Here is a 23,414-nt window from a genome sequence, read left to right as displayed (position 1 = left end):
ACCTTGTGCTGGCTGTAAATATTTATAGATTGAGATTATAATGACCAATGATTTATCGTGAGAGTTACTATCTTGAAGAGAGACTTCCACTTTGACCTTATTTGGTTTCTATCTACTTTTCCAACAACATGTCCAGGAATATACACATAAAAAGTTATTTTAAAAAATACATCCTGAAATTAGTGCTTATGCAAACTTCAGGAACACTTTGCAGACAGACTCCTTTCAAACAAAAGCAAAACAGACACTTTTTTAAAAATTGAAGTATAGTTGACCTACTATATCCTATTAGGTTCAGGTGTACATGACAGTGATTTGATAATTGTATACATTACCAGGAAATGATCCCCATGATAAGCCTAGTTACCACCTGTCACCATACAAAGTTATTAACGATATTATTTACTATATTTCTTGTGCTGTACGTTATATCCCTGTGACTTATTTATTTTATAATTGGAAGTTTGTACATGTTAATCCCCTTGACCTACTTCACCCAACCCCTCTGTGCTTTGGTACTTGACAGTTTATTTTCTGTATCAAAAGAACCACGTCTTAAAAATCGAAACTGAAAATACTTACAACTTGTGAGTAATTCATCGTTGGAGACACCACATTTGGTATTCCAACAGTGGTTAGTTTTTGTTGTTGTTGTTGTTGTTTCTCTTTGTTTTTGTGTTTCTTTGGGTGAAAAAAGGTGATTTCATTAAGGCTCGGGGGACAGGACCCAGGGGCAGAAAGAGCTGTGGGAACAGTGGTTACTTTTAAAGAAAATCTCCATATGAGCAACAATTTCGTCTGTCTTTTCCTTCTCTTCTCCTTCCCTCCCTTTCCCTTTTAACGTCTTTTCCTTTTTTTTTTTTTTTTGCGGGGGGGGTGGTGACGGCGGGGGGTGGTTGTTTTTGGTTTTAGCAACCAAACTGTTGATCCGAACTACGAACTACGAGCATTTGGGAATAAGGCAGCCCTTGCGTGCGACCCCGGGACTTCTGGCGACGCTCCTTCCGCGCTCAGCCCGGTGAAGTTTCCGGAAGGGCGCCCTCGCTGGGAGCCGCGTCCCACCGGAGAGGCGGGTGAGTGGCGCCCTGCCCCCCCCCCCCCCCATCCCCATCCCTGCTCCTAGAGAGGCCCTGGATGGGGAGGGAGGCGGGTTCCGCGGGTCCCGGGGCGGCAAGGGGGGAGGCGGCCGGCAGCGAGCCGAGGGGTCTCTACGGTGACACAGCCGCCAGGGTGCGTGCAGGGCGGGTGTGAAGCGGGCCGCGTCTGTCTCACTACCATCCCCTCCCCCGCTCTGGCCTCTGACCCCGTCCTCTTGGTTTGCTTAATTTGGGAAATTGAAACTTAAAATTGTTGGTGTTTCCTCAATGTTCCTGTGAGAGTGTCTCGATGTAGTTCTTAGGGGAACTTGATTCCTTAAGATTTACTCTCCTTGTCAGGTGCAGGGTTTGGCAGTTGTGCCTCACTTTTTGGAATATGCAAGGATTTTCTTGAAAGAGATCCAAAGGAAAGCACGCTGTTTTTCTGTCTCTAGAACATGCATGAGTTTGTTTTGTTTTGTTTTGTTTTGTTTAAACTATATATGTGTACCGCCATTGTATTAAAAACTACTTCCTTTCTTCCTTCCCCTCATTTCCTGTCATTTGCTGCGGGGCAGGCTTATGGAAGGATTCCATTTTATCAGGCCTGGCACAAAGTGATATGAGTATATTAGGAAAATAGGTGGTAGGTGAGTGGTGATGATTTGCATTGGATTTTTCATTCGCTGTCATAAGAATTACCATAGACTTAGTGGCTTAAAAATCGCAAATTTATTATCTTGAAAGTCTGTAGGTTATTGTGCTAAGTGAAATAAGTCATACGGAGAAAGACAGATACCATATGTTTTCACTCTTATGTGGATCCTGAGAAACTTAACAGAAGACCATGGGGGAGGGGAAAAAAAAGAGAGAGGGAGGGAGCCAAACCATAAGAAACTCTTAAAAACTGAGAATTAACTGAGGGTTGATGGGGGGGGGGGAAGTGGGTGATGGGCATTGAAGAGGGCACCTGTTGGTATGAGCACTGGGTGTTGTATGGAAACCAATTTGACAATAAATTTCATATATATTTAAAAAAAATAAAGTCTACAGGTTAGAAGGCCAACCTGGATCCCATTGGGCTAAAATCAAGGTGTCTGCAGAGTTGCTTTTCTTTCTGGAGGCTTCTGGGGTGAGCCTGTTTTCTTTTATTTCCCCCCAGTTTCTGTATGCTGCCCTCCTTCCTTGGCTTAGTGATGTTCTTTCTGCATCTTTAAAGGCAGCATCACTGCATCTCTCTGAACATTATTCTGTTGTCACATCTCACTCTGACTCTGCTCTTTGGCTTTCCTCTTTTACTTTTAAGGGCCCTCATGATTATATTGGCCCCATGGATAATCCAGAATGATTTTCATATTTTAAAGTCGTCTGATTAGTGACCTTGATTCAATCTACAACCTTAATTGTAATCTGACATATTCATAGATTCTGGGGATTAGGCATGGGCAACTTTGAGAGGGTCATTATTTTGCCTACTATCTGATGGTATAAAAGGAAGCCTGTTACTGTACATCCCACTAAACAAAAAGGGGAAGTATCCAGACACTAAATATACCAAAAAAAGTTCTGGGAGTATTATGTAGTAGACCATTTATATGAGTTAAATATATTGAGAGTCTTTATTACAAACTCTTAAAAATATTGATTTAAAAAAAAGCAATCAAACAAATAATGTTGCCATTTCTGCTTTCCGGAAATGTAATAAGAGAACTTCACATGTATGGAATGTCCTGAGCAGAGCAAATACTAGTTAAGATACCACAGTTGTCAGTGTGTATTCTTCTATTGTGCTCTGAATGGATGCAAGGAGGAGTGGACATGGTCCTTGGCCTCAAGGTCATAAACATCTAGTCATGGAAAATGACACAGGCATACAAATAATTAAAGCTCTCCAAAAGAGATAAAAGAGGGAGAAGTAATGTCCTTTAGGGGAATCAGAAAAGGCTTTAAAAACTTGGGGGAAATTTGGGATGGACCTTGAAGAACAGTAGAATTTCCTTAAGGTTGAGAGGAGAGGAAGTATATGACATATTGAGGGACAGGAGGGAAAGGAGGGACCTTCAGGTGTTCAGTATGGTTAGGGTGCTTAGTGTAGAAGTTGTCTGAATAAGACTAGTTTTGGTTAGACTGTGTAAGACCTCAGATGACTGTTGAGTCTCATTAAAAGGATTCTGCAGTTGGTGCAATAGGGAGCTACTAATATATTTTGAAACCATCTCATACTTAGAGAAAAGTTGCAAGTACAAAACAAACAACTTTCCTTTTTCCTGAATTATTTGAGAATAAGATTTTAACTTCAAGACCCGTTGCTCTGGAATTCTTGAATATATATTTCCTACACAAAACATATTCTCTACCTAACTAAAATTCAGTCATCAAAATGAAATTAATATTGATACGTTACTGCCATCAAATCCTTGGATCCCATTCACATTTTGACAGTTGTACTAATAATATCCTGTGTAGCAAAAAGGCCCAATTCAGAGTCATGTACTGCATTTAGTTTAGTCTCCTGTCTGGAAGAGTTTCTCAGCCTTTCACTGGCTTTCATGAGCTTAACACTTTTGGAGAGAACAGGCCAGTTTATCTAATGTTTCCTCATACTGAGATTCAGATTACGTATCTTTGGCAGGAATATCATAGAAGTCATGCTGTGTTCTAAGTGCACCCTATCAGATGGCAGATGATTTTTGGCTTATTTCAGTATTTACTTTGTTTATTTTATTATGGTGGCATCTGCCCAGCTTCTTCAATGTAAAGCTACTTTTTACCCTTTGAAATTAATATGTTGTATGGAAGTATTTTTTAATTTTTTTAACCTTTATTATTGACAGAGGGGGGGGAGGGGCAGAGAGAGAGGGAGACAGAATCTTAAGCAGGCTCCAGGCTCTGAGCTGTCACCACAGAGCCCGACGCGGGGCCTGAACTCACAAACCATGAGATCATGGGCTGAAGTCGGACACTTAACCGACTGAGACACCCAGGTGCCCCGGTTGTGTGGAAGTATTTTGAAACTAACTGGATGGTCTTTTTCTTACCAAAATTTCAATTTATGTATGTATGTATATATGTATGTATGTATGTATGTATGTATGTTGGTATGGACTCAAAGATTTTTAATTTACTCAGTGGACATTTTTTTATGCTTAATTCATAATGATACTCAGTGTCATTATTTATTTTTATGCTTTATTTAGTCCCAGATTTGGCCAGTAAGAACCTCCTCAAGCTGGGTTTCATGTCTTTTCGACATGCCCTCATCATTTTTTGAGCACTTCTTTGCTTTCTGGCAACATTAGGTGCTTATTTTGTATTTTTCCTGTCCCAGTCCTGGTATCAACCATTTCTCTGAAAATCCTTGGTTCCTTGTAGTGGAGGATGGTATCAGAAACCAAATTCTGGGGGCTGTACTCATTGCTATTGTCTTTTCTTCCAGGCCCTCTCAGCAGACAGAGCTAGGTGTATATATACAGATAGATATGTACAGCATGTATGTATCTTTCTGTCATTCTGCCTATGGATATCATGAGATTACACTGATATCTCCATTTCTAATCCATAGCATTCATTCTAGTTTTCTTTCTATATTTATAATTACCTTCCCTGGCAATGAAAAACCTGACTCCTTTTATCTTCTGTATATTTACTTACTTGAAAAACCCCCTTTATGTATGTTTGACCATTGGAAGCTCCAGGCTTATCTTGTATATTTCTTGTCCCATAGGTAGAATCAGCCATTGTTCCAAGGAGCCCTGGTTCTGTTTATTGGAGAATAGATTAGAAACCAAGATCCAGGTGCTACGTGATTCCCTCTGTTTTTGGAAACTGCTAGTGTTCACACTATTTTTTTTGCCAGTCTTCTATTTTATTTAATTAATTAATTTTAATTTTTAAAATTTTTAATTTTTAAAAAAAATTTTAACATTTATTTATCATTGAGAGACAGAGAGAGACAGAGCATGAGCAGGGGAGGGACAGAGAGAGAGGGAGACACAGAATCTGAAGCAGGATCCAGGCTCTGAGCTGTCAGCACAGAGCCCGATGTGGGCTGGAACTCAGAAACCACAAGATCATGACCTGAACCAAAGTCAGACGCTTAACCGACTGAGCCACCCAGGTGCCCCTAATTAATTAATTTTAAAATGTTTGTTTATTTATGTTGAGAGAGAGGGAGCAGGAGCAGGGGAGGGGCAAAGAGAGAGGGAAAGAGAATCTGTGGCAGGCTCCCTGTTAGGGCAGAGCCCGATGTGAGGCTCAAACTCACGAACCATGAGATGATGATTTGAGCTGATACCAAGAGTTAGATGGCCAACTGACTGGGCCACCTAGGCCCCCCAATCTTCTGTTTTATTTTTAAGGAGGGATAAATATTTTTCCTGTTTCTTCTACAGGAGTAGTGAGAATTTAGCTCTTGAAATTTTAGAGGATTATATTATATCACAAGCTGGTTTTTAATATGTTTTTAAAGCAATAAAAATAGTTGTTATAGGGGCGCCTGGGTGGCTCAGTCGGTTGAGCGTCCGACTTCAGCTTAGGTCACGAACTCGCGGTTTGTGAGTTTGAGCCCCGCATCGGGCTCTGTGCTGACAGCTCAGAGCCTGGAGCCTGTTTCGGATTCTGTGTCTCCCTCTCTCTCTGCTCCTCCCCCGCTCATGCTCTGTCTCTCTCTGTCTCTCAAAAATAAATAAATGCTAAAAAAAAAATAAAAAAAAATAGTTGTTATATTATTCCTTGTCTCAATTTTGATCTGGGACTTACATCTGGTAAATTCATATGCAGGCAAATGTTTACTTTTTTTGTGCCATGGATTCCTTGCCAGTCTGATAAAGCCTATAGGCCTTTAAATTTTTTTTTTTAATGTATAAAATAATATATAGACAATTACAAAGGAAACCAATTATATTGAAATATGATTATCAAAATATTTAAAAAAGCAAATTTTTGATATAGTAATATACATCAATATATTACAGCATATCACAATACCTAGTAATGAGTTTAGTAGCTGCCATCATTTTGAAACAAGGTTAAACACAAACATATTTCAGGACTTCTGCAACAGTTACAATATTTTATGAAAATATTTGTGTCCTCTTGGTGACTTTTGTCCAGGTGCTGCAAATACTGTGTGGCTTGTTGCCTTATGTTCATATCTGAAGAGAGATGTTTCAGTGAGAGGTTGTTAGAAGTAAAGATGTAATTTTTGGGGCACCTGGGTGGCTAAGTCAGTTAAGTGACTGACTTTAGCTCAGGTCACGATCTCACGGTTCGTGAGTTTGAGTCCCGCATCGGGCTCTGTGCTGACAGCTCAGACCCTGGAGTCTGCTTCAGATTCTGTGTCTCCCTCTGTCTCTGCCCCTCCCCTGCTTGTGCTCTGTCTCTCGCTGTCTTTCAAAATATAAATAAATGTTAAGAAAAAAAAAAGAAGTAAAGATGTAATTTTTTTCCTATTCAGGTGTCTGGACAGGGGAGGATTTGTGAAAATTCTGATAAGAATTTCCGTACATGCAGAGGAAGGGTGTTTGGGGCCTTTCTACTCCATTTACATTTGGGGAGTACAATAGGAAGAATTAGATAAATCAAAATCTTTGAAAAGACCAAAATAGTAATCTTTTAATATGGGGCACCATGTTATGATTAAGATGTGAACCTCAAAGGAATATTAATACCTGTTATTTTCTTTCCTTTTTAAAAAAATTTTAGACTTGTGTTTTTTTCTTTTAAGTTTATTTATTTGTTTTTTAGAGAGAGAGAGAGAGATTGAGCACACACATGAGCAGGAGAGGAGCAGAGAGAGAGGGAGAGAGAGCTGTGAGTGTAGAGCCTGATGCAGAGCTCGGCCTACTACCATGAAATCATGACCTGAGCCAAAAATCAAGATTCAGATGCTTAACTGACTGAGCCACCCAGGCACCCCTGTTATTTTCTATCATTGTGTTGAAAAGCAAAGGATTTCTAGATCCCTTTTATGTCTGTATAGGTATGAAAGTTATTTGAAATATAGGCATTGTTCAAATATAAGCCACATGATAATAAAAACTTTGATGATAGGGAAAAAATATAACAAAAATACATTTCTTCTTTTGTAAAAGGATAAAAGTTATTTCTTCTTGAATTTGTGTGTATGTATGATTTTTAAAATATTTACTTTTTTGTAATAATTAGGAATCATGGCAGACAGTGGAAATAACAAAAGCCAAGTTCACGAGGAGCTTTGGTTAGAGGAAGAATTTATGAAAGATGAACAAAGAGAGGTAAAAATTACTGGGTACTATTAAAAATTAATTTATATCTATTAGTTTTGCAGTGAGGCATGTTTTGTATGTTTTTGTCCAACATTACTTTGAATTTTTTTCAAAAATTTTATTTCTATTATTCAAACCTTACAAAAAGAATCGTATTTCTGTTCTTTCTCTTACAAGGCTTACAACATTAGCTGTTTTCTTTTACTCCCTTCCTCCTTTTTTTGATTTGCACCCAGAAGTTAAGAGCTTTCTTAGCAATTATCTGATGAGACCCATGAGGGGATGGGGGTTCAGGTAGCTTAAGCCACTTACCCAGGGCCATATGTCTGGCATGTCAAGGCAGCTGTACTGTGGGAATCATAGCAAAAATTTTTTAAATTGCCTTTGAGTAACGTATGTCCACAATTACAGTGCAATTTAAAAGTCATATTGTTGTCACAAATAGCCAGGCAAGGAGTTACACTGAAATGAGATTCAGGTCTGGGTCTCAATCCTTGCCCCACTATAAAAATGTCTGTGACCTTGGTCTAGTGTGAAAGGTAGTTTCCTTGTTTGCATGATGGGGATAATACTACTTGTCAGTGGTAGGAGAATTATTAGGTGATAACGATGATGTCTTTCTTTGCCTTTATCAAGATGATAGAAATTTAGCTTCTTTAATTTGTTTAGAAAAATGGAGTCAGGAGCTGTTTAATTTTTTGATGCTGTTTGATATTTTTTAGAGATTAATTGATAAAATTGCAAAGGAGAATACTCAGTTAAAGGAGGAGATCCAAAGGCTTGAGGCCGAGTTACAAGAGTCCACCATAAACTCCCAGGTACCTCTTTATTTTGTATATCACATTCTTAACGGACACCATTTTTCCGAAAAAACAATTTAGTTACACAGAATTCACTTTTAAAACACTGTAAACATTGATGGCACCATTGTTTGTAATAGCCCCAAACTGAAAACAACTCAACTGTCCCTCCCCACTAGACTGAATTATTAATTTGGGGTGTATTCACACAATGGAATACCATACAGCAATGAGAATGAACAGGTCACAGCTATATGCAGCCACATGGGTGGATTTCATAAACACAATGTTGAAGCAAAAAACATAAAAGAGGATATACCAAGTGCTTCCATTTATTTTTATTTTTATTAAAACATTTTTTTAACGTTTATTCATTTGTGAGAGACACAGACAGAGCACGAGTGGGGGAGGGGCAGAGAGAGAGAGGGAGACACAGAATCCAAAGCAGGCTCCAGACTCTGAGCTGTCAGCACAGAGCCTGACGGGGGGGGGCTCAAACGCATGAACTGCGAGGTCATGACCTTAGCTGAAGTCAGGTGCTTAACCCACTAAGCCACTCAGGTTCCCCCATATGCTTCCATTTAAATAATGCATAACAGCAGGATGTTAAAAGTTAGCATCCTGGTTGCCCTTGGCGGCAGGTAGGAACTGGAAGAGAACCCAAGAGGGCTTCTGGGTGTTGGTCATGTTCTGTTTATTGATCTGGGTGCTGGTCACATGTGTGTGATCGTTTTGTAAAATTTCATCTGACTGTACGTTTCTGATAATACATTTTTTTATATTTATGTGTATGTTTTTAAATTTTTATTTATGTATATGGTAATGCAAAACAAAACAATGGTCCTTATCAATCACTTTGGGATCAAATTCTTCGTCTTCTCACTAAGTGCCTTTATTGTTCTCTTCAAGTAACTTAAATGGATTTCACAGTTTAAAAAAATTGGACATATATCTTCACCATTTAAATCCTCTCCTAAATTTTCCTGTATTTGAATTAGACATAACTTTCACTCCTTTTTCTCCATGACAACTCATACTGTTCCTTTAAACAGTTAAAATGCTTAAAGCATTGTCATATTTTGTTTCTGAAATGGAGGATAGGATATTGAATATCAGGAATTGGAGTTCCCCATGTTTATGGGACTTATGGGACACTGTTACAATTGTAGTTACTTCTCAGACTGGAGATGAAATCAGCCAGTCCTGTCACTCAAAGGATCTTGGGAACCCAGCCAGCTCAGCTGATACAGTTTACAGAGGACTGAAACTATGGTCCAGAGAGCATACATGAGTTGCTCCTGGCCAAGTGTGCCTAAGACCAGAATCAGGCACTTTCATTCCAGAAAGCTCTCGACTTTTCAGGGTATATTGGGTATTTCCACATTATTGGGAAACACTCCACCTATTCTCAGACACTGCCAATTGTTTTGAAACTGGACTTATGGAAATCAGAGATTCTACTGAAGTTACATGTGAAGATATAGAACAAATGTGAAATTAGGTCAAATAACTCATTGAATATTTCTAACCCCTTTGCAATAACACACAACTTATAACCACTTAACTTTATCCTTCAGATTATGAATCTTGTTGATAGTGTCCCTTCACATTTTTATAAATCTAAGTTTGGTAATGGTTAAAAAGTTGATGGGCACAGTCCGACTTCGCTCAGGTCATGATCTCACGGTCCGTGGGTTTGAGCCCCGCATCGGGCTCTGTGCTGACAGCTCAGGGTCTGGAGCCTGCTTCGGATTCTGTATCTCCCTTCTCTCTGCCCCTCCCCCACTCAAGCTCTGTCTCTCTCAAAAATAAATAAACGTTAAAAAAATTTTTTTTTTAAAAAGTTGATGGGCAGGTGTTGGGGAAGGGGGAATTTAAATTTGACAATTATTAAATCATATAATTTGGGAGGCTTTCTTTTTGGATGAAATTATCTGGGTTTGCTATTAAAATAAACTTAGCATATATGCAACTCTAATTTATAACACTTTGCAAAGAGAATAAACATATTGTCTTATGATTCCCTTGTAGGATACCCTATTATTGGTATAGTTGTTTAAAAGGTACTTATCTACAGGAATGATGTAGACTTTAGAATCGAACACCATCCAATATTGGCTAGTTTAAACATTGATTAGACAAAATGAGAGATTATATACTTATAATTTCATCTGGGAAATAATATTAAAGGATCAGCATCTGATTACTTTACTGAGTACTTACCTGGGAAGAAGTAATTACTAAAGATATTCACTAAGACCACACTTAGCATTCTGTGGGGTTCTGAAATCAGTGGAGAATGAATTATTGGATGATCAAATCACATTATCACAGGAAGGGCTTAAGTTATTTCTTGTCTTGATTTTAATCAAACATTTCTGTTTAAATTAGATTAAAGAGGATATTCCTGAAACAGAGATGAAATTCACATCTTTAGAGAATCCTGAGAATGACAGCCAGTTTTTAAATGTCTCCTGTTCATTTCAAGTGAGCTCGCAAGTTCTTTATGAGCTACAGAAAGGACAAGCACTTATCACCTTTGAAAAAGAAGAAGGTATGAGTAATGTTCAAAAATTCGATCATGTTACTTTTGGAAAGCACAGGCACTTTCAAAGAGCTTTCATAGATATTTGGCTATTGCTTTATAATTTTAATATTTGTCATTTCATCTCATCTCATAGTAACACCTTGGGGCAGGTAGGATTGTCCCCATTTTTTGATGAGAAAACTCAGACATTAAGAGCGTTGAGTGGGGCGCCTGGGTGGCTCAGTCGGTTGGGCGTTCGACTTCAGCTCAGGTCATGATGTCGTGGTTTGTGAGTTCGAGCCCCACGTCAGGCTCTGTGCTGACAGCTCAGAGCCTGGAGCCTGCTTCGGATTCTGTGTCTCCTTCTCTCTCTGCCCATCCCCCGCTTGTGCTCTGTCTCTCTCTGTCTCTCAAAAATAAATAAATAAATGTTAAAAAAAATTAAAAAAAGAAGAGCGTTGAGTATGATCATTTGTTCAGAACATGACTCTGGGACTCAAGGTGTTGTGATGTCCAACACTAGTGTTTTTACTCCATCTGCCACCTCCAAATACTACTAGTAATACTTTATTTTTGAGAGAGAGAGAGAGAGAGAGAGAGAGAGGGAGAGAGAATTCCAAGTAGGCTCTATGCTCAGTGAGGAGCCTGATGCAGGGCTTGATCCCACAGCCCTGGGATTATGACCTGACTCAGGGTAGGAGCTGAAATCAAGGATAGGACACCCATCCAACTAAACCCCCAGAAGCTCCCCCCCTTTTTAACTAGTAATAATATTTTAAGGTAGTAGAGCTCTACATGGTTCTCAGAGTTCTTAAAGACATCTCATTTTATACTTACTTGACTCTGTGAAAGCAATATGATAGGAGAATTACTCTTTGCATCTTATAACCAAGAAAACAGATTCTCAGGTGTTTAAGTGACTTACCTAAGGGCACATGACCAGTGAATGGAAAGAGTCCAAGAGTCTGAGGTTTAGGAATGGGACCTGATGTTTGCTAAGTCTGCCATGGTGTAGGACTCTATTCTCCTTAGTGAGGAGAATCTGGCTTTGTATGCCAGATTTTCCCATTTCTAGAAGTGTGATTTTAGTTGGGTTCTTCCTAAATCTCAGATTTTTATGGCAGTGGTAGTACCTATCTCATGGGATTTGCGTTGAGTATTAAATGAGAAATGTTGGTAAAATACTTAGCATGGTATCTGACACATAATAAATACTTCATAAATGTTAGCTGTCATTATTGCTACTTGTTGGGAATTTTCCAGATAAGGAAAGATAAAGAACTCGCTCAAGGTTCATACTGTTAAAAATTGCAAAGCTGAGAGCCAAACCCTGAGGACCCACGTCCTTTCTCCTAGACCAGAAGTCCTCGGAGCAGGCCACTATGCCGGGCCTTCGTTCTTGTATTTGTCACATTATGGGGTGGGGCCAGATGGTCTTAAGCCCTTCCGGTGCTCAGGTTCTGAGAATCTATGGTTATAACTCGTGTCTCCGTACACCTGGTCCATCACCATAGTCTGCAAATAAATGTTAAAAGGAAAGACATTCTAGCAGGTTAGCATAGGCACATACTGTTCGTTCACCATGGGTCCACCCTGGGTCTGCTTCTACAGATGAGGGTGCCAAGAGCCCTGTGTTGGCAGTCAGCAATGGTGATGGGGATATAATCAAAACATGGAAGCGAGGATTTGGGAGGCAGGGATTCTGTGCAGGGATTACCTGGGAATGCTGGGAATAGGGTTCTCTTCAGAAACAGCTGCATCGCTGTTTCCACTCTTGGCCCAGCTCTGAGGTCTTGCTCCCCTGGGACAACTTTGGGCTCATACACAATTAAACAGAAGTTGGCTTTTGATAGTCAGAGTCACAAAAGCTGAAACGCAAGTGGTCCCTTTCAGCTGCGTCAGATCACCAGATGTTGGAGTTTGGGTGGGGGGGGGGGTGTGGAAGGGAAAGAACATCATCTAACTGTTACTTCATTGGCATTTTCTGTTATTGTTGCCTGTTGCCACTAACAAGAACGTAAGTTGTAATTCAAGTTATCCAGTCATATCTCAGTACAATGAGTGTGAATTCCCACAAGACAACGCCCTGCCTTTTAGCCTGTTTCCCTCTTCCTTCATCTGTGGTGTGTATGCTGTTCAGTTGTCATAAACACATGTGAGATTTATAGGACTGGGAGTGGGCATCTCTTATCTTTGTGACAAATTAGGTTAAGCAGCTCTGTATTAACAGTTGAGGTGTTACAAACTCTCATATCACATAATTAAAAATAAATACACACCCACATGCATTTTAAACTGAACTATAGTTGCTGTCTGGAGTTTTAATTTTTGGCATGATTATATTACTGAGCCTCTCCCATTTGCACAAATAAATTAGATTTGATAGTTTTGTGATTGGTATAAGCTATCATCTTTTTAATGAATGATCTCCAGGGCGTTTTAGCAAAAGTAAAATTCCTCATTAAATATGGCAAAAAAAAAAAATGATTTGCACTTTGATATTCAAGCCCGTGTGGTCTTTAATATGGAAACCTTAAGAAAGACAAAAATGAGAATTTATTTCTTTGGTTTTTGACATATTAAAGAGAAGTGACAAATGATAAATAAGATTGTCAGAATGACACTGACACAAAAGTTTTTCCAGCTTACTTAACGTGGAAGAAGTTTCTGGCTGTGCCTTAATGCACTAAGGGAATTCTCTGGTCATTCTGTGAACCGTGGAGAGGAAGGGTGTGTGGCTGTGCTGAAATAATATATGAATTTCTAAAGAATCACCAGGCTTATCTCTTAAGAGCTGAATCTAGAACTTGATGAGAATTTCTTTTTTTTTTTAATTTTAATTTTTTTTAATGTTTTTATTTATTTTTGAGACAGAGAGAGATAGAGCATGAGCAGGGGAGGGACAGAGAGAGAGGGAGACACAGAATCTGAAACAGGCTCCAGGCTCCTAGCTGTCAGCACAGAGCCTGACGCGGGGCTCGAGCTCACGGACTGTAAGATCATGACCTGAGCCGAAGTCGGAAGCCCAACCGACCGAGCCACCCAGGCGCCCCGATGAGAATTTCTACACTATCATTTGTTTCCAGTTTTACTGAGAAATAATTGATACATATCACTATGTAAGTTTAAGGTGTACAGCATGATACATTGATCTACATGTACTGTGAAATGATGACCACAGTAGGTGCAGCCAACATCCATCTTCTCATTTATGTGCAATGAAAAGAATTTCTATAGCTACAACAAAAAAAAAAAAAAAAAGGAAAAAGGATTTTTTTTTGCTTGTCATGAGAACACTTAGGCTCTACTCTCTTAACCCCTTTCCTGTATACTGCACAGCAGTGTTCGCTGTAGTCACCATGTTGTACATGGCATCCCTGGTACTCCTTCATCTTATAACTAGAAGTTTTGTCATTTTTGCTGATGTATTTTGATATTTTAATGTTAATATATTTGTTTGTCGCTTTGGTGGCAAGACCGTTATCACTTAGAAGCCCTAAGAAAATTTAAAAAAATTAAATCCTTTATTTAATTTAATTTAATTTTAATTTTTTTTTCAACGTTTATTTATTTTTGGGACAGAGAGAGACAGAGCATGAACGGGGGAGGGGCAGAGAGAGAGGGAGACACAGAATTGGAAACAGGCTCCAGGCTCTGAGCCATCAGCCCAGAGCCTGACGCGGGGCTCGAACTCACGGACCGCGAGATCGTGACCTGGCTGAAGTCAGACGCTTAACCGACTGCGCCACCCAGGCGCCCCAATTTTATTTTAATTTTTAAAAAATGTCTTATTTATTGTCGAGAGAAAGAGAGACAGAGCATGAGCGGGGGAGGGGCAAAGAGAGAGGGAGACACAGAATCCGAAACAGGCTCCAGGCTCCGAGCTGTCAGCACTGAGCCTGATGCCGGGCTCAAACTCGTGAACTGTGAGATCATGACCTGAGCCAAAGTCGAACATTCAACTGACTGAGCCACCCAGTTGCCCCTAGATCCTTTAGAATTCAAGAAAATTTTAAATATTTAGGATAATTTGTTCTTAACCAGAAGTGAAAAAATTTATTGAAATATTGGAAATTAATACTCCCGAATTATTTTTCAGTTGCCCAAAATGTCATCAGAATGGGGAAACATCACGTGCAGATAGAGGATGTAGATGTGGAGGTTATGGCCAAGCCAGTTCCATTAAATTCGGGAGTCAGATTCCAGGTAACACGTTGATTAAAGCTTTTTAGAATTCTGTTAGATGTGAGCACTTTTCTCATCCATATTTCTGAATATGAAATGATTTCCCAGGTTCATGTAGAAGTGTCTAAAGTGAAGATCAATGTTACTGAAATTCCTGATGAATTGCCTGAAGATCAGATGAGAGACAAGCTAGAACTGAGCTTTTCTAAGTCCCGAAACGGAGGTGGAGAAGTGCTATGCGTGCAGTATGATAAGCAGTCCCGGAGTGCTGTGATTACATTTTTGGAAACTGGAGGTATTCACACACGTAGGAAGTTAAAAAATACTCTACCATTTATATTTATGTTTGCCATTTCTTTAAAAAAATTTTTTTTAAACGTTTATTCATTTTTTGAGAGATGGAGAGAGACAGAGCATGAGTGGGGGAGGGGTAGAGAGAGGGATGAAGACACAGAATCTGAGGCAGGCTCCAGGCTCTGAGCTATCAGCACAGAGCCCGATGTGGGGCTCAATCCCACAGACCGCGAGATCATGACCTGAACCCAAGGTGGACACTTAACCGACTGAGCCACCCAGGCACCTCTATGTTCTGCCATTTCTGAAAGTACTCCTTTGCTACTTCTTCTATTTGGAATTTATTAAATAGAATAATAGTAGATTTTTAAAAAACCTTTTAAAATGGTGGAGTCCTGAGAATGATTTCTGTGAATGCTACTGAGAATAATATTTCAAGCACATCAACTTTGTGCATTCTTAGCACATGGCAGGCAAAGAGCCAGGTGTTCTATACATGTGTCTCCTCTTATCCATAGCACAATTCTGGAGACAGGTGTCGTACCCATTTTATTGATGTGGAAACTGAGTCCTAGGGAGGGTAAATAATGAACCCCAAATTATAGTGAGTATGTGGCAGAGAAATTTAGAAATACATATGTATAAACTATCACTTCCTATCCCACCTATTAAGATGGACAACGGTCTCTTAGTTGGAGGGAGTAGATTCCAGGGAAGGCAAGGCATGAATGGAAAGGAGAAATGGAGTTTTTACCAAATCATCTGAGGGGGCTTTACATTCTTATGATTAAAAATATACTATTTGGGATGCCTGGGCGGCCCAGTTGGTTAAGCATCTGACTTTGGCTCAGGTCATGATCTGACATTCGTGGATTCGAGCTCTGCATGTGGCTCTGTGCTGACGCCATGGAGCCTGGAACCTGCTTCAGATTCTGTGTCTCCCTCTCTCTCTTCCCCTCTCCCATGCACGCGGTCTCTCTCTCTCTCAAAAACTAAACATTAAAAAAAATACACAATTCTACAGCAGCTGCTTTTGTTAATATGTTCAAGTGATTCTCAATGTAAAAATATCTTGCTCTAGTTAATCCAGTTCTTAGGGTTTCTCCTGGGTTGGCATATGTAAAAGAAAGCCAGGTATACAATTTAAAAAAAACATTGATTGTTTATTTCATAACAAAGTAATACATGCTTTTTAAAGAAACTTGGTAATAAAGAGCAGGGGCTCCTGTCGGGCTCAGTTGGTGGAGTGTGCAACTGTTGATCTTGGGGTTGTGGGATCGAGCCCCATGTTAAGTGTAGAGATTTATTTAAAAAAATAAAATTAAAAAAAAAAAAGAAGAGCATTAACTTAGTAAAACTGGAGACATTTCCTTAAACTTGCCTTTCTCCTACTATTTAATTAGTTATGGTTACTTGAGTGGCTTTCTAGATCTTTCTGGAAATCCTGGATCATATGGTGATTCTATGTTTAATGTTTTGAGATGACATACTATTTTCCACAGTGGCTCTACCATTTTATATTCTTACCAGCACTGTACCAGGGTTTCAATTTCTCCACATCCTTGCCAGCAGGGGCCTGGCCTCTTAACCACTGCACCATATTGCCCATCCAACATGGACTGGTGAGAGGTGAAAAAGCATACATAGTGATACGATATTCTTAAGTACTGTTTCTGTTAAACTTGATGCAATCTGAAACATTATTTTTTTCCCCTCCAGGAGAAAAATGCTGCTCAAAATAAATCTGATTATTCTTTGTGCTGGAGAAAACTGATGAATTTTTGTTATTTGCCTTCAGTTTCTTTTTTTTTTTTTTTTTTAATTTTTTTTTTTCAACGTTTTTATTCATTTTTGGGACAGAGAGAGACAGAGCATGAACAGGGGAGGGGCAGAGAGAGAGGGAGACACAGAATCGGAAACAGGATCCAGGCTCTGAGCCATCAGCCCAGAGCCTGACGCGGGGCTCGAACTCACAGACCGCGAGATCGTGACCTGGCTGAAGTCGGATGCTTAACCGACTGCGCCACCCAGGTGCCCCTTTGCCTTCAGTTTCTAGATAACGATCAAATCCCTCCCCTCCCTTGGTTAACATCATTATATCAGCTTACTGAAAAATATCATGTATTAGTTATAGGACAACTAAGTAATTTTATATAAAATTTTATGTATTGTAGTAATATAGTAATTATATATGTGTGTATACATGTATATTGTAAAATGTATATATACAGTATTCTTTTTTTTTTTAAGTTTCTTCTATTTTGAGAGAGAGAGAGTGAGTGTGTACAAGCAGGTGAGGGACAGAGAGGGAAAGAGAGAAAATCCCCCACAGGGCTCAAACTCATGAACTGTGAGATCATGATCTGAGCCTAAATCAAGTGTTGGATGCTTAACCTAGGGGAGCCACCTAGGCGCCCCTATATACAGTAATCATAGTTTTCAATTATACTTCTTGAGAAACTGGGAAACTCACAGTCTTGTTAGGATGGGTGGGCTACTTTTTGCATATGGTTATTGCATTTTATGGAGCTCAAAGTAGATCTGTCTGAGGACATCACAAACTTCTGCATTGACTGATTGCAGTGGATAGTTCAAGACAGAAGATCTATTTAAACCCCATTATTGTTTGGTCTTATATTTTCCAAAATTATGTACTGCAGAGTCTTTAAAGTGGACTGTTGAATTTTTTGTAGAATTTTTAAAAATGTAATCACTAAATTCACTATTTACTGTGATGTTTCATTTGAAGAAAGTTTTAACTTTGGTTAAAAATGTTTATGATATTAAAAAGAAAATAATTTTTTTAAAATCTACTTCTAGTTGCTGACAAGATTTTGAAAAAGAAAGAATATCCGCTTTGTATAAATCAAAACTGCTATAGAGTTATTGTTTCTCCATACATAGAAACAGACTTGAAAAATTTTCAGGTAAAGTCATCTCTTTCCTTCATTTTGAGAACTTATTGCTTAACCCCCACCTCACAAGAAATAAAGAAGTTGTGTCTGTTACTGTTTGAGACTTATTAGTGAGCAATATCAAAATAGTTTCTTCAGATCTGCTTGGTGCAAAATAAGTGTGTCTTTTTTAAAAAATATTTTAGTGTGAAATTATACCTTATTTAATTTATTACACTCTTTTTAAAAACTGAAAGTACTCAGGTAATGACATAATATTTTTGTATATGGAGACATAGCTACATATCTTTCATGTGTCTACTGTCATTGGGCATTAAAAATGATTCTTCCTGCTCATTTTCTCTGAACTCATTATCCGTACCCCAACCTCCTTTTTTCTGTTCCTACTTAGGTACTAAATGGCACCACAGTCTTACATAGTCCACCAACCTGAAAGCTACAGCTCATGCTTAATTCCTCATTTTGCTTCACCTCCAACATTCATTTGGTCATTCAGTCTTGTTACTTCCACCTCTGACTACTTCTGTCACTATGGTCCTTCTGTCCATAGGGATGCCCTTCTTTCCTCCATTTGTCATAATGCTGCCTGAGTTATCTTTCTGAAACTCAGATCCGACTTAGATATTCTGTTGCTTGAAAAGTCGTTCTGAGGCTCCTTGTCTCTTCTAAGATAAGGTCTGAAGTATTAAGCAGAGCTTATAAAGTTTTGCAATTCAAATGTCTTAGAAAAGTTTCTATTTATCTTTTGTATTTTCCTTTTAGGCATTTTCAGGAATATCTAGGAGGACAGTGCTTCTCACTGGAATGGAAGATCTTCAGATGATGGATGAAGAAATTTTAGAGGATTTAGTTAACATTTACTTTCAACGGGAGACGAATGGAGGTGGAGAAGTAGAAGTGGTCAAGTGTTCTCTAGGTCAGGCTTGCATAGCATACTTTGAAGAATAGAGGCATGGAATTAGATGAATATTAGAGCTTCTGAGCCCAAAGCACTGTCCATGTGTGACAAAAATGAATATCCCTTTCCTTTAAAAAATGAAAACTTGAATTCTTAAGTGTCCATTTATTCTTAGATACAAAAATATATTTCCATGTTTTTGAATTCTTGTTTCAAACTCTGCTGCATGCTTGCAAGTGCAGTAAATGTACTGTATTAAAAAGTTTTGTTTGTTCATAAATGATGTGGACAGGTGCCATGTCCATTGAAATCAATCATAAGTGATGCAATTGTCCCCCTGCTATGTTGGCTCATTCTGTCGTGGGCATGTGGGCCAATTCTCTTTTGGCCCCAGGTCCACCAGCATGCAGACTTCACTCAACATTTCCCAAAGAACTGTTATATTCAGCTGTTTGTGATTTCTGTAGACTTTGAATTTCAAGGAACTTCAAGGGTGATAATTTCCCTCTTTCCCATTGTATAGCATTTTACTCCAGAGCCCCAAAGATATTTTTCAGAGCTGAGTGTTGTCTTTTTATTTAACATTTTCTTCTCCCAGAGTGTCAAGGGTCCCCTGATTCTTTCCAAGACACCTTTGTCAAATAGAACTTGTAAAGGCCATAATTGTCTTTCCTTTACACTTGTAAGGGGAAGAATAAGCTTAAGGGAATGACATCCTTAGAATAAAGGGAGAGGTGAATGCAAAGCTAGGGACTCCTCACTTATCATGCTGGATGCAGGGGAGTGCCTGACGATGAAAGCACGTGCCTTTGAGTTTGAGAGAGACCCAGTTCCTTAGCATCCCATTGTTTTTAAGTTGTAGAAACGAAACAGTAAAATGCAAGGTTTCTATTCAGAGAAGGTAAAATTCTTTTTGGTAAAGAACATGTGAACAGCTTTTATCCTAATATGGTATGTTTCATAAGGAGCCAATGGCAGAAGGAAGTTTATATTAAAATGCTGGCAGAAATAAAAAGCTTTAGAAAAAGATTCTATACCAAAACTTAACTCATGCTGCCTGCCATCTAAAATAAAGGAAAGGGGCACCTGGGTGGCTGAGCCGGTTAAGCATCTGACTCCTGATTTCAGCTCAGGTCATCATCTCATGGTTTGTGAGTTTGAGCCCTGAATCGGGCTCTGTGCTGACAGTGTGGAGCCTGCTTGGGATGCTGTCTCTCTCTTTCTGCCCCTCCTCTGGTCACAGTCTCTCTCCTTCTCTCTCAAAATAAATGAACTTAAAAGAAGATCTCGTTGCTTTCACATTTCTCTTTAGAATGAGAGATGGTGCCTAAAAACTGGAAATTTATAATAAATCTTCATATTCACTGTCTTAGGGGAAAAATGTCTCATATATCAGTTCTTTGGGAATAGTAAGCTTATTTCAAGCTCAAAATATTGAGAAAAATTTGAAGAATCTTATTTAATTTTGATTGGCACAAAAGGTATGATTTTTAGCCTGTGGCAGACAGACAATCAGAAAGAATGTTTTCCTAATATTTAAGGCAAGGTTTGGAATAGTCACTTTTGTTTCTTTTGGGAGCATTTTTTCAGCAGCAAAATAGATAATTTCATTCAATTCTAAATATTCACAATTTTTTGATAAATGTTTTTGATAAATGTTACTTACCATAGAAAATCAGACTTGGGCTCCTTTCACCAATTCCACCCTTGTGTGATCTGCCCAGATCTCAGAAATCAACCATTGGCTCTCCTGTCTACTTTTAGAGTTTTAGAGATTTTACAGGAAGAAAGTTTCCTTTGAGAATTTGCCAAAAGATATCGACTCTTGCGTATTAAGTTAGGAAGCCTTAGATTGTCTAGGAAGAGATAGCTCTACTTAATGTATGAAAAGACACTGTCAGCATATAAGTCAGGAAAGATAATTATGTGAAATCATGAATCCCTCTTGCCCTTTGTAGATTTATCAGTCAGGATAGCTTAGGTTCTGTTGTATTAACAACCTCCCAAATCTCTGAGGCTTAATGAAACAAAAGTTTAATTCTCATTCATGTTGAAAGTTCAACAGAGGTTGGTAGGGGGAGTCTTTTTGTCCTAATCACTTATGGCCCCATCTCAAGACACGCTTCCCAAATCATGGAGGTGGAGAAAAATGAAGTCTGCAGAGTCTTGCACCAGCAATTAAATGTGGTAATTTAGAAGTGCTGATGTCATTTTGTCTCACATCTCATTGGCCAGAAATAGTCATATGACCTCACTGAAAGAGAATGGAACTAGAAAATTATATCTTGTAAAAATGAGAAGAACCAGATATAGTTGAGCCAAAATATCAATGAATGTAGTTTTTCCTGTCCTAGTGATCATCAATATTTGTTGTTTTGTTTGTTTACTTATAGTTTTTTCAATGTTTATTTCTGAGAGAGACAGACAGACAGAGACAGAGACATTGCACAAACAGGGGAGGGGCTGAGAGATAGGGAGACACAGAATCCGAAGTAGGCTTCAGGCTCTGAGCTGTCAGCACAGAGCCCAACACGGGTCTTGAACTTGCGAACTGCACGATCATGACCCGAGCTGAAGTCGGATGCCCAACCAACTGAGCCACTCAGGCACCCCTGATCATCAATATTTGGATCACTCTTCTTCATACACAAAATGCACGCACACCAAAAAGTTGCCCTAAGTCATAGCATCAAACTCAAAAGTGCATGAACTCTAGGCGGTGTGTGGTAGTTTTTATAACAAGTCTGAATGTTACTCCTCTTTATCCAGAGACACCCCCCCCCTCCCCGGTATTCAGTAGTGGAACTGGAACAAGATAACTGCAATAAACTCTCTCATTTGGAGAAAGAGATCAATAGGAGACATATAGTGGCCTCTAGGCCAAAGCCATTCTGCCATCTCCCTGAGTAGATATATACTCCATACACCCTGGGTGCGGAATTTTGATTAGGCCATGATTCCACTCTGGAAATTCTTCTCTTGCTCATTGTCCTCATAGTTCCTGGACATTCTTCTTTTTCCATTATCCTCCTTTACCATATATAGAATATATCCTTCTTGGAAGTTGAAAAGCTTGCTTACTGTGTACACTGTGATCAATGTGATCAATGTTTGGGACCAACGTTTTTAAAGTTTTGAACCATTATAGTCTCTTTACTCTGGCTGGTGGCTAGTTGGCTGGTACAGTTCAAAAACTTGGTAGGCGGCTTATCTATTTTTTGGGGTCAGCTTACCTGTGCTAACAGCCACACTGGCAGCTTTTTCTAGACTTCTTACAGTTGCTGTAATTCTCCACTTTCTTCCCTGTTCTTTTCTCTCCCTATCTTTACTTAATTGTAGGTATCAGGCCACTTTTAGTTTCTTTTCCCTTAGCTAGTTTGTCTAGTTGAAAGGGTTATTGAATTCAGAACATTAATTGTTTGTTGTTGCTGTTGTTGTTGTTCTGAGGGACCTTAACCTGTTCAGAGATCCAAAGCTTGATTTGATCATTGATTTGAGCCTCCCAATAAAGCAGAGTTATAATCAGTCTTTGTTACTCAAAGGTGTTATCATTTGGAAATGAGCAGTATTTTTCCTTCCAATCCTACAAGTTCCCATATTTCTGGACTTTCTCTATTTACTTTCATTCTGGCATTCAAAATGGCTGATTCTTTTCTAAGCTCATTTCTTTTTTATATTACTTTGTCAAATGCACTCAGTAGTAACAGACATATGCTACTAATTTTGTTTTTCACACCCTGTTTCAAAAAAAAACAACAAGCTAATTAGGTACATATCTGCCTTCCAAGCTATCACATGTGACAGTTTTACCAAATGTTTTCCACTATATAATATGGATCGCCATCCTTCTAATCTCTGATAATTATTTTCTAATCACTTGCCAATTGTCCCTAAACCAAAGCCATGTATTTTAGATTGTGTCGTGGATTGTCTCCCCCCTCCCCCCCCCCCCCCCCCCCCGCTTTTGGCTAAAGCAATACTCCACTTCAGAATACCAATTCTGTATCAATCAGGATAGATTACATGATACTCATGTGCCAAGTTATCTCTAAATTTCAGAGACCAAAACACAAAATTTTACTCTTTGCTTATGCTACATGTCCATGATGGGTCAACAAAAAGAATGCTCATGGTAAATACTCAGGGACCCAAGCTAATGGCAGCCACCATCTTTATTGATGTATATCATACCAGAGGAAAAGAGCTGTGAAGGGTCTTGAAGTGGTAATTAAATTCTTGGTCCAGAATGACCCTTTCATTCTCAACCAGAACTAGGTATATGGCCCCACCCAACTGTAAAGGAGCTTGGATGTACAATCCTATCATATGCTTGGAAGGCAGAAAGCCAAAACTGTACAGTAAATGGCATTAATGATATCTGGTTGGTATTGAAAAAAAAAAAGATGCTCATACTTGAAAGATACACAAAATATAATGAAAATAATAAAAATTGTCAAAAATTCACACCCACATA

General features: G+C 38.9%; 1 protein-coding gene across 3 annotated transcripts; it reads left to right on the top strand.

Annotated features, from left to right (window-relative positions):
• The first annotated feature begins 902 nt into the window (after positions 1-902).
• Positions 903-22,468, top strand: NMI (N-myc and STAT interactor). 3 transcript variants are annotated; one of them, XM_025912373.2, is made up of 8 exons: positions 903-1,073; positions 7,242-7,330; positions 8,044-8,139; positions 10,513-10,675; positions 14,748-14,854; positions 14,942-15,128; positions 17,948-18,054; positions 18,805-22,468. In XM_025912373.2, exons 2-8 carry the CDS (start codon positions 7,247-7,249, stop codon positions 18,988-18,990), a joined length of 930 nt encoding a protein of 309 aa, XP_025768158.1. In that variant the 5' UTR covers positions 903-1,073; positions 7,242-7,246; the 3' UTR covers positions 18,991-22,468. The 3 variants fall into 3 exon arrangements, with proteins under 3 accessions (XP_025768158.1, XP_086574688.1, XP_086574687.1); XM_086718562.1 differs by lacking the exon at positions 903-1,073 and adding an exon at positions 5,023-5,193; XM_086718561.1 differs by lacking the exon at positions 903-1,073 and adding an exon at positions 5,023-5,193 and having other exon boundaries at positions 14,942-15,140.
• Positions 22,469-23,414: the final 946 nt, after the last annotated feature.

The sequence above is a fragment of the Puma concolor genome, chromosome C1 (genome assembly GCF_028749965.1).
Source record: "Puma concolor isolate L17-30 chromosome C1, mPumCon1.1.hap2, whole genome shotgun sequence".
In the NCBI taxonomy this organism is placed as follows: Eukaryota; Metazoa; Chordata; class Mammalia; order Carnivora; family Felidae; genus Puma; species Puma concolor.
Note: the sequence above shows the minus strand (reverse complement) of the source record. Positions and strands in the feature narration are given on the sequence as shown.